This window comes from Diospyros lotus, chromosome 4, assembly GCF_014633365.1.
Source record: "Diospyros lotus cultivar Yz01 chromosome 4, ASM1463336v1, whole genome shotgun sequence".
NCBI lineage: Eukaryota > Viridiplantae > Streptophyta > Magnoliopsida > Ericales > Ebenaceae > Diospyros > Diospyros lotus.
In genome coordinates this window covers 39989449-40000477 of record NC_068341.1, presented here as the reverse complement: position 1 = coordinate 40000477, position 11029 = coordinate 39989449, and the positions used below count along the sequence as shown (strand labels likewise).

The 11029-nt window shown below is 34.5% G+C and overlaps 1 protein-coding gene across 1 annotated transcript; it reads left to right on the top strand.

Annotated features, from left to right (window-relative positions):
* The first annotated feature begins 6279 nt into the window (after positions 1-6279).
* On the top strand, positions 6280-10450 carry LOC127799435 (mitochondrial phosphate carrier protein 3, mitochondrial). The gene is made up of 6 exons (XM_052333467.1): positions 6280-6729; positions 7527-7888; positions 8026-8069; positions 9461-9675; positions 9794-9918; positions 10011-10450. Exons 1-6 carry the CDS (start codon positions 6406-6408, stop codon positions 10066-10068), a joined length of 1128 nt encoding a protein of 375 aa, XP_052189427.1. The 5' UTR covers positions 6280-6405; the 3' UTR covers positions 10069-10450.
* The last annotated feature ends 579 nt before the right edge of the window (positions 10451-11029 follow it).

Below are 11029 nucleotides of genomic sequence, written 5' to 3'. Positions count from 1 at the left end.
TCTCTCTCTCTCTCCTTAGTGTACTCCGCAGCTGTGAGCCCATCCAATTTAATGATCCCACATTATTATTGACTTAATGGAACGGGGCCATTCGGAAGCGGGCCGAGAACCAAGCGGACCGGGACCGAACCCGTTCAAATTTATTTTCACCAAAATAAATATTTTCATATTAACACAATAATATAAAAATAAAAATTACATGAAAAATAAGATTTATTTTCTTATTTATAACAGTAGAAGAAAGAAAACCACAACAGTGAAAATCATAGCACCTTTATTTAAACAATAATTTTTTATTAATTTTCAAATTTTAATATTATGATAAATGTTACTATTATTAATAATTATACGTTTGGAAGAGTTATGGGATAGAGAATAAAATTACACATAATAAGGTAATACGTAGGGGTAAACAATCTAACTGTAAAGTTTGTTAACTTTTTATGAATAATGCTATTAGTACATTTTTGTGTATATTTTGAGTTACACAAAAGTGTATCAATGATAAAAAAATTTCTCATGAAGCACATAAAGGCACGTGAGGTATATGAAGGTGATGGGTATTTTTATCATAATATCCCTTTATGTAGCTCAAGATATACAAAAATGATATACATGTAACATGATTTATTTTTTATTATTAAAAAATTGCCAGCTGCGGGCCTCGAAAGAAATGCAATTGATCTATTTTTAACATTTTAATATTATGGCAAAAAAAGAAAATATTTAATACTTATAGTGCGCGTCGTTTTTGTGGACCACAGCCACAGCTAGTGTATTTCGTCTTCATTAATTTAAGATTATTCTTCTAAACAAAGCAAACGAAGGAAAGCGAGACCTTTTATAAAGCCTATCCCATAGCCATATTCTTTAATTGCCTCTCATGATTTAATTTATCTCAATAATAGTGTTCGTTAACATAATAGTTATTAAAATAAGTAAAATAAGAGAATTTTAAGATAATGTTATAATATTTTTTAAATTAAAATATAAAATAATTAAAATAAGATTAAAAAATATTTTAAAATTTTTATTAAATTATTAGTTAAATTTTTTGAAATACATTAGAAGACATAAGCGTTATTTTTTTTTTATCTGTAAAGATCAATATATACTTGTCTTAAGGGGATGAGAGATAAGCATATATGAAAAAATTAAAATAAAAAGTCACGTAATTTTTTTTTTTCAAGTATCAGAAGATAAATTTAACAAACATGTTGAAAATAACAAACATTCGGAATACTTTTTATATTTGATATTTTTTACCCTATATTTTGGTTAACAAACATTGCTTAACATTGAAAAAAATAAGATATAGAAAACATTATAAACTTTTGTATTTTTCATTATATTTATTAAATTTATTTGGTGACCATTACAAAAAAATCACGTAACTTCTTATCTGAATTTTTTTAGATATAATTATTTCTTTCATTCCTCAAGATAAGTATATATTGATCCTTATAGATAAAAAAATGACGCTTGTGTTTGTCAGTGCATTTTAAAAAATTGAACAAACAGTTTGATAGAAATCTTAGAATGTTTATTAGTTTTATCTTGACCATTCCATATATTGGTCTGTAAAGCATTCCGACCTTATCTTTCCCATTTTAACAAACAATACTTAACTAAAATATAGAATAGAAAAAGTAAGACATATAAAGTATTCTAAACTTTTATTTTTTTTAATGTATTTATTAAATTTATCTGACGATCCCTTAAAAAATAAGTTACGTGACTTTTTATCTGATTTTTTTTAGATATATTTATCCCTCTTTCCTTCAAGATAAGTATATTTTGGTTTTTCCATATAAAAAAAAATGTTTATATTTTTCAGTGCATTCCAAAATATTTAACAAACAGCTTGATAAAATTTTTTGAATATTTCTTAATATTATCTTGATCATTCTATATTTTATTTCAAAAAATATTCTAACATACAATTCATTCCAACAAATCCTATGTAAGTATATATTGTTTAAAAGTTACTATGGAGTATAGATTGTTTTTAAATAATATTTTTCTTTAAAATAAAAAAAAGAAGAGAAAAGGACGGTATTATCTTTAGAGGGAAGGATCGGATTAAAGCGACGTGGAGGAGCGAGAGTGTACATAAACAGAGGCGTTTGGGATGCGAAGAGGCGGAAGGGAACATGCCATTTAGAATAACAAAGTTGTCATCTTATGGAGATTATGGCGACAACCGCCAGACAGCCACTCGATTACATCTTACTATTTTAAATTAATATACCTCCAAAGCTGGATGGCTTTCTCTACTCTCTCTCTCTCTCCCAACTCTTTCTTTCTACGTAATTATGGATCGCACGCACGATTCATTCAACTAAATGTTACAATAAACCAATTAGTGGGCTGTAACTTTTGATTTTTGTTTGTTTATTTTGTATCAGTTTGTGGGAATGTATTTATTAAGATGGGTGACACCTCTTAAGAAATGATATCAAACTTGGTTGTTAAATCCACTGCTTATAAGATTGTATTTGTTAAGTTTTTTTAAGGCATAACCCAACAACGGTTGAGGATGAGTACAAGTTTGAATTTAAAGAGTTATTGAATTGTAGCTGTTATATAGTCACTAGTAATTCCGTGTTCGATCCTCGGTATTGAATTCGATGATTAACTTCTCTTACATAAATCTTAGGGCTAAACTGCGGGACCCTTAAGATGAGCGAATTCACTTTTTAGAATCTAAATTTTTTAAATTAATAAATTTATTTTATATTTAAAATATTTTTATTGGTCGATAATGTATATAAGAATAACATATTTTCATTATCAATTAATAAAAATATATTGAATCTTAAATTTAGGTGCAACAAATAAACATGTTTTGAATATATGATGTACTAATTATTTTTTATTATGCACTTAGGACACAAAACAGGGAAACCTAATTTGTTATGATAAACCCGTTGGGTTCGTCTCTAGCATTTGCAATGTTCTTGAACTTAATTGGGTTTTCTTTCGGTGTGTGATGAACCAATGTTGGTGCGGTGTGAGTTTATTTAACGCCAACAATAAACTCAAATAATGAACTTAGATACATTTTGAACTCAAATTTAGATTTGTTGTTTGAGATGAATTTGTGTTCGAAAGTGTGAGAGAGCGATCTTTGCATCTTGGTCCGATTTAAACCCGAATGAGTTTACAAGGGTTTGATCGAGCCCTATATTTATACCTAAGTTCATTTCAAATCTGGATAGATGATAGTTTTGAACCCTTTAAAATCTAAAATAAGAGAAATAGATGAGAAAAATAACAAAATTTATGTTATGATAGATATAAATAAAGATAGTAATTGATAAGAGACATACTGATTGTCGCTACATATATAGTGAAAGAGCACAATCGAAATAAGCGGACGTTGTGCATAATAATTGTTATTCAATAAAGGGAAGTTTTTGAAATGTGGATACATTTTAATTATTTATAAATATTTTATTGGAATTAATTAATGATGAGTGAAAAATTGCAATATGGGTGTTAGAGATTGTCCTTCTAGTTATTTTAAATTTTAGAAATGATGATGCGGAGTCGATCACCTTCTTCTGTCTTGGACCAAGTACCTGTAAAAATGGTGGAGACTTGCTCCCGTGATCCTTCCGACGCTCAAGTCAGTTCATAGGGTTTTTGAGGAGTATAATAGTAATGGAAAAATAATATATGAGTCCCTTAGAAGTCAGATCCCCATACCTGTAGAGATTGCCTTCTATTTATAGATGTCTTGTGGCCTTTCCCTTAGGAGACAAGATATATTTCAAAAAGAGAGATTGATCCCTTTTCCATGGGGAGAAAAGATAATCTTCCCTAATAGAGATAATTCTTGGGATATTTAAAGATATTATTGGTTGACTTAATCTTCTTCTTTTATCTCTTTCTAATTCAAAATCATAATAAAGATTATAAAGATAAGCGGAGCTCCTAAGTCTTGACACGTGGCAATCACATATTAGTCTTTACTGGCACACATAGCTCCGAGTTAATGGTAACCTCTCAAGGGTAGTACAGTAAAATTGCCTTCTGTAAATATTCCCTCGTCAAGAAACATAGTGTGTATTTTTCTTAAAAATGTTAATAACAAATATAGTAATTGACAATCTTATCAGACATATAAACAGAATGGTACAAATTTATTATAAGAGAAGATATGGAAAAAGATAAAAGAAACTTTAAAGGTGAATTGGACCCAAATTCAGAGGGTGTTTGTATTTGTACCAGGATGGAATTTACTCAAATTTAATAAAAAATTTCTCAAACGTGATACAACACATAACAACCTTATAAAGGATATTTATTACAAATGGCATTGATTAGTGATATAAAATATAAAAAATATTTTAATTTTTTATTAGTTTTAATGTATTTATTAAATTTTTATTATTTAGACAATGAATTTAGTAAAGTAAACAAAAGACAAAGTTACGGTACGTATATATATATATATATGTTGATGTCTGGGCTAAAATTAGCACGTGCTGAAGTCTAGTGCAGCCTTTCTTTAAATTTGTCTCTAATTAAGCTTATTTTACGTCTCTTAAAAAAAAGTTACCTTACTTTTTATTTGTTATTTTTTAGATATGCCTATCTCTCTTCCCTCAATATAAATATATATTAAATCTTATAAATAAAAAAAATAACGTATATATTATTTACTATATTTTAGAAAATTTAACAAATAATTTGATAAAAATTTTAAAATATTTTTTAATCTTATTTTCACCCTTCTATATTTTAATTTAAAAAATATTTAAATTTTATTTTAATAAGCTACTTATTTTAACAAATGCTACAAAAGAAATCAAGCACGTAACACCTCTAGAATTGGTCAACTTCATTCCTCCCGAGCATGGTAACGTTAACATGGGACACGGTGTTGGTTCGCAGATACCACGTGGAGGCACATGCCGACCGCCGAATCCCGAGACCTCCTTTGCAGGCCCAAACTCAGTTGGGCTTTGTATTTCCTCATCAGCCCATGCCCCAGTTCTCAATTCTGGTCTCAACCCATCGCCCATTATTTCAGGCCTGGGCTCAGGTTTGGAAATTGAAAGTTTTAAGGCTAATTCCGGACTGGGCTTCAGGGTTTGAGTCGCATGGCTCTCACACTAGCGTTTGAATGAGACCGTTTCGTCGTCTAATTACACTGGCCAGTGGCGATAGAACAGGGGGTTGCCAGTTGTTCTTTCGAAGCGACGATGATCATATCATAGGCCGCGTCATTGCAACGTGGATTTCAAGGACGAGAGATGCATTTGCTTGGTAGTGCATGACGATGGCGTAAACCAGTGAGGGTAGGGCATAATCTGAACTGAGCAGTGAGTCTGCCTTCCCTTCCAATTAGGGGGGGAGGTAGCATCAAAAGTGCGCACTCATGTAATCAACTGTGCCTTTGATGTTTTCTATTGTGTTCATATTTAGTAAGGCTAGTCCTTTTCAATGGTTTGGTTCGCCCTGTCTTAGTCATACTCAACACGTGTTCCATACTGGCTTGATTCCTAATATTTTAGTCTTGTCAAACACAGGAGATGATGCATAAATTGGCCTTGCAGTTGACCCTATCAAATTTGGAGTTCTTCTACCGGGTAAAATAGATTGACAGAGAAGTGGGTCTACCCGGCTCTCCCATTTTCCCTCCCATGCCCGTTCATACAATTGCTGCCTTTGTCTAGTCTCTTCGTTACCATCATCTTATCGATTGTCTCTGCATCATCAATGATAATCGATAAGACGAGGCGATGGTAACAAGGCAGAGAGGCGAAGACAGTAACGCTCAGCGATTGACGATTATATCGCAACCATGAGAAAGGAAAGAGGAGAGAGACGAATGCAATGGTATGAGCAAAGGTACTTTGGTCTTTTTAACTTTATTCGATAAGTCATAAGCTCATCCAACAATATAGATTAAATCTCAAAATTATACAACAAATCTGTCACGAGACATTTGGTATGATATGAAATTATATCTTTTTTGGTTAATGATGATTTTTACATATAAAAAATCTAATATTCTCAGTGCGATGGGTTCGGTTGGTGTGCTTAAGGGGGAGCTGCTTAAGCTTATAAATATTTTTTGAGAAGTTTGTTTGCGAAATGTTTATATAATGTTTGATTCTGTTAATTAATTTAATTTGGAATATTCTGGTTTTTTACTTTTTTTTGGTTTCGATTGGAAGGTTGAAAATGGGGCAGTTTGGTAAATTCAGCGGTAATAGGGCCGGAACATTTCATTGGCCCCCGTGCATATAACGCGGAGGCGAGGGGGGTTGTTCAATTGGCTTCCATTTGCAGCGAGCTTCGGACAGAGAGAAATTGGGGGAGGCTGAATCGCTTCCGATCGCTCCTCTCAGTGAATCTCTGATCTGTCCGCTTGTCTGAACTGCTGCGGCCATGGCGTTCTCCGACAACTCTCGGCACTCTCTCATCCCAAGCTTCCTCTACTCTTCTTCCTCCTCATCCAAAGCCCTAATCCTCGAGAAAGTAATGAGCACCTCTAGCCGTAGCAGCCTCGGATCTTCACTGCCATCGCCGCCTTCTGCCTCCGGAATCGGCGCACCTGAGAGGAGCTTCATGATTTCGGCTCCGAAGGAGTCAGGCAAGATCGAGTTGTACTCGCCTCAGTACTACGCCGCCTGTACGGCCGGCGGAATCCTCAGCTGTGGACTCACTCACACGGCCGTCACTCCTCTTGACCTCGTCAAGTGTAACATGCAGGTCCATCTCTTCTCTCTCGATCTACTCAACTCTTTCCTTTATTTTTTCATATGTCCGATCCTTTCATTTTTCGCCACAACTGTTATTCTGATTTCGTTCCTGGATCGATTTTTATGTGCTCCTCTGAGAACTGGCTTAGATTGGAACTAGATCTGTTGCTCCTGCTTCTCTCTGGATTTGATTCTATGATTCTTTAATTTGATAGTCATATACCGGATTTTCTTTAGGGTTTCTTTCTTGATAACTAGATATATTTTGGGAAGAAATGTACCGAACTATCTGGAGCGTATTCGTAGGTTATAACCGCTCAAGTATATGTCTCTGAGGTTGTGATTTTTGTTCTTCAGAATTTTAGCCTCCCGTTGTGATTGGTTTGTAGTCCATGCGGTAATCCTCTTATTTTTATTGGATTTTGTACGATTAGTATCTGTAGTACTTGTCACCCCGCCAAATCTCATTATGGTGATTGCTCGGCTTAATCACATTATCTGGTTTCTGTTATGTAATGAAGTATGTACCTGTAATCTGTTTTAGTAAGTTTGCGTGGTACTGTAGTGTGTTTTCCTTATTTCTGCACATTTTCCTTCCTAATTTATGGATTTCGTTGTTTTGCATATTCTTCCTTCGCTTTGCTATTTTAGATATCAATTCTATTTCACACCCATTCCATCTGTATGATGCTATATATTCATAAGGACATAAAAGAAATGAATTATTTCTTATGGATTTCAGTTAATGTTTGTGAATGTTGTATTCTCACCTGAACGAGTGGACTGAATGTGTCTTTTATTCTCTAGATTGACCCTTCCAAGTACAAGAGCATTTCATCTGGTTTTGGAGTCCTGCTTAAGGAGCAGGGGATCAGGGGCTTCTTTAGGGGATGGGTTCCTACTCTGTTTGGTTATAGTGCTCAGGGTGCTTGCAAGTTCGGCTTCTATGAATTCTTCAAGAAGTACTACTCTGACATTGCTGGACCAGAGTATGCATCCAAATATAAAACTTTGATCTACCTTGCTGGGTCTGCATCAGCAGAGACGATTGCAGATATTGCTCTTTGCCCCTTTGAGGCAGTGAAGGTTCGTGTTCAGACTCAACCTGGTTTTGCAAGAGGGATGTCAGATGGATTTCCTAAATTTGTTAAATCTGAAGGCGTTCTTGGGTATGATCATGAACTGTTTCTTCTGTTTTATGAATAGTCTAGTTGTTGAAAGATGTGTTTTTTTTAGTACTTATAAAGGAACCCCCCCAAAAAAAGTTTAGCTTAATATTTTATATTTAATATTTTGAATTTTGTAGGTTGTACAAGGGCCTTGTTCCTCTTTGGGGACGTCAGATTCCATGTAAGTTTAGGTGTCTGCATGTTGTGCATTTTATTCTTCCTTTTTACACGTGGATTTTAAATGGTTGATGTTTGTTATGTATTTGTGGTTTTAATGGGGATAAACAATATCTGCTCACTTATGCTCTCATGTATTAGCAGTTTGTGTGTTAATTATTTCTAGATGCCATATCTTTATCGTATCTTGTATATTATTATTTGCTTTGATATTGTAGGTTGTCTTGCATTACTGTTATTGGCTTTGTATTTTTGTGTAGCATCATATTTTCTGCTCAGCTTTACCTCACATACTTCAGGTTTCTGGATTTGTTTTATAAATTTGATGTTTTCATGTTAGGGTCTGTTTAGTTCTGGAAAACAGCACCAGTTTTCGAGAAAATACTAAATGGAATACAAAAATTTTCTTAACAGAAAATGGAGATATGGAAAACGTGGTTCTTGGAAATACTAAATGGAATACAAAATTTTGTTGCTCTTACAAAGTTTGCAGAAAGTTGATGTTTCTCCTCACAAAGTGTTGGTTCAGTTTGGTAGTTGATCTTTGGCTATCAATTTGGATATGCCCTGCTGTTTGACAGTCACATCTACCGTCTTTATTTACTGCAAATTTGGGGACATCTGTTTGTGATTATTTGAATTTATAGGATAGGTGCTTTACATTTCATTAGGCTTTTGTTGTTGCTTGCATGTGTATTAAAGACGATATAATCAACTCTTCTAAGCTAGTATATGGGGTTTCATGAGTCACTCAACTGCGTCATTTACCATTGTGCAAATTACAAAAGCGGGTACTGTATATCTGGTGATATGCCGCCCTTTTTAATTATTATGTTTTTGGTCAATCCAGCTCACTCCTTAGAAATCTTGAGTTGTTTTTAAACTTTCAGTGAGATTGGTGATAAATATGTAACACCTTTAGTCCCTGGGCTACAAGTATCATGTTAATTCATGCAAGTGAATAGTGATGGTATTATAGATAATACCTGGTTAAAAGATCCCAGGATCTGCACCTTTCATTTCATAGAGCCTTATCCTAAACCCTTCTGTTGGTGAACATCTATCAAAATAAAAGGCTTCAGTTCACACATTTTGTTGACTTTCTGTTAAGGTGTTCTCATGTTTTTCTGATAATGGAGCATGTGTAATTAGTGGCCTTTATATACGAATTTCTAATCCCTATGCTAATGTCATATATGCCCTTCAGAAATTCACATTTTTTGTTTTTTGCTTGGTGAATTCACGTTTTCAGTGGTCATCACTCTGTGTGTGTGTGTAGAAGTTAATTTGGAGCTGGCAACTGTATATTGTTAATGTTGGTTATGAACTGATGCCATGCCTTGTGTACGTAACATGTTTATTGATGCCTAAAAGATAAATTGGTTTAATTTGCAGACACAATGATGAAGTTTGCCTCGTTTGAGACCATTGTAGAGCTGCTCTACAAGCATGCCATCCCCACACCAAAGAATGAGTGCAGCAAGACCCTGCAGCTTGGTGTGAGCTTTGCTGGTGGATACATTGCTGGTGTTTTATGTGCTATTGTGTCTCATCCTGCTGACAATCTTGTCTCTTTCCTCAACAATGCCAAGGGAGCAACTGTTGGCGATGTAAGTGCTGTGGTTTACCATGCTCACCAGAATCCTTCACTGCCTTTCTCCCTGTTGAATTCCTTGCGCAGTCTGTATTACAGTGTATGAAGTTTTTTTGTCTTCTAAATTTGTGCAGGCTGTGAAGAAACTTGGGCTCTGGGGTCTCTTTACTAGGGGACTTCCACTCCGTATAGTAATGATTGGAACTCTCACTGGAGCCCAGTGGGGAATTTATGATGCTTTTAAAGTCTCTGTTGGACTGTAAGTTTATAATTCCGTACCAAACATACATAATGTGGATTTACCTGCTGGAATTGTTTTTTCTGATGGAATTACATGTATGTGACGTCCAGGCCAACCACTGGTGGTGTTACTCCGGCACCTGCTCCTACTGAGCTTGTAAAGGCGTAAAATCAGCTAAAAATTGCCTCCACGGAACAACTGGTGGCGCTCCAGAGGATGAATAAACATTAGCATGTAGACAATGTTGCTTGGATAGCCAGTCCTAGCATCAATTCAGGAGTATTCTTTTTTGCATTCTGAACTTGTTGCGGTTTTTAATTTTGTTGACTTGCATGGGGGGGGGGGGGGGGGGGGGGGGGGAGATGGATTTGGGCCTCTTTTTGGTAGGTAGACTGGTAGGTAGAAATTCAATATCATGCTGTTTTCTCCCATCAAAGGGAAATATGAATCTTAATAACGAACAAGTTTGAGGCCATTTTTTGTGGCTCATTTGAAGGGCATGGGAATTATGCCCGTCGTCGTTTATATTAGTTTTCACTTTTGACAGTTATTTAATTCTCTTCCCTGCCATGCTGCCTTCATTTGGATGCGAGAAGCATCTGATTCTGCGATTCCAGTAATGCTTCTGTGAAAATGAATCACTTTTCAACGTTAGAAGAGCTTATGAAAATATTTGGTATTCAGGCAAAAGAAAAATAAAAAAGAAACGAAGCTTGAGACATATGTGGCCCGCGATCGAGTATTTGTTAAAAGCACCAAGTAACCTTGAACAATAGAAATATATATTTTTATGTTTATCATCTGAAGCTGGTTGGAGTCTATTATCATTGGATTTGTCCAAAATAGAGTGCTGGGTGGCTTTTCTCAACCCTTGAGCTTATGCAAAACTTGCTTGGCTTATTAGAAGGGCTGGGCTTGATCTCTGGTATAATCTCCATCCATCAAATTAATCTCGGTAATAGAGGTGGAGTGAAGTGATGATATGTAATACACGATGTACCTGATTGTTAGAAATCTTGTTTTTAGCTTAATTTGGCTACGTTTTTATATTTGTATCTTTTAAGTTAGATAGTGTTTAAGTTAATAATATGTTTGGATAAATGTATTTTTAAATTATTAGTTAATAATT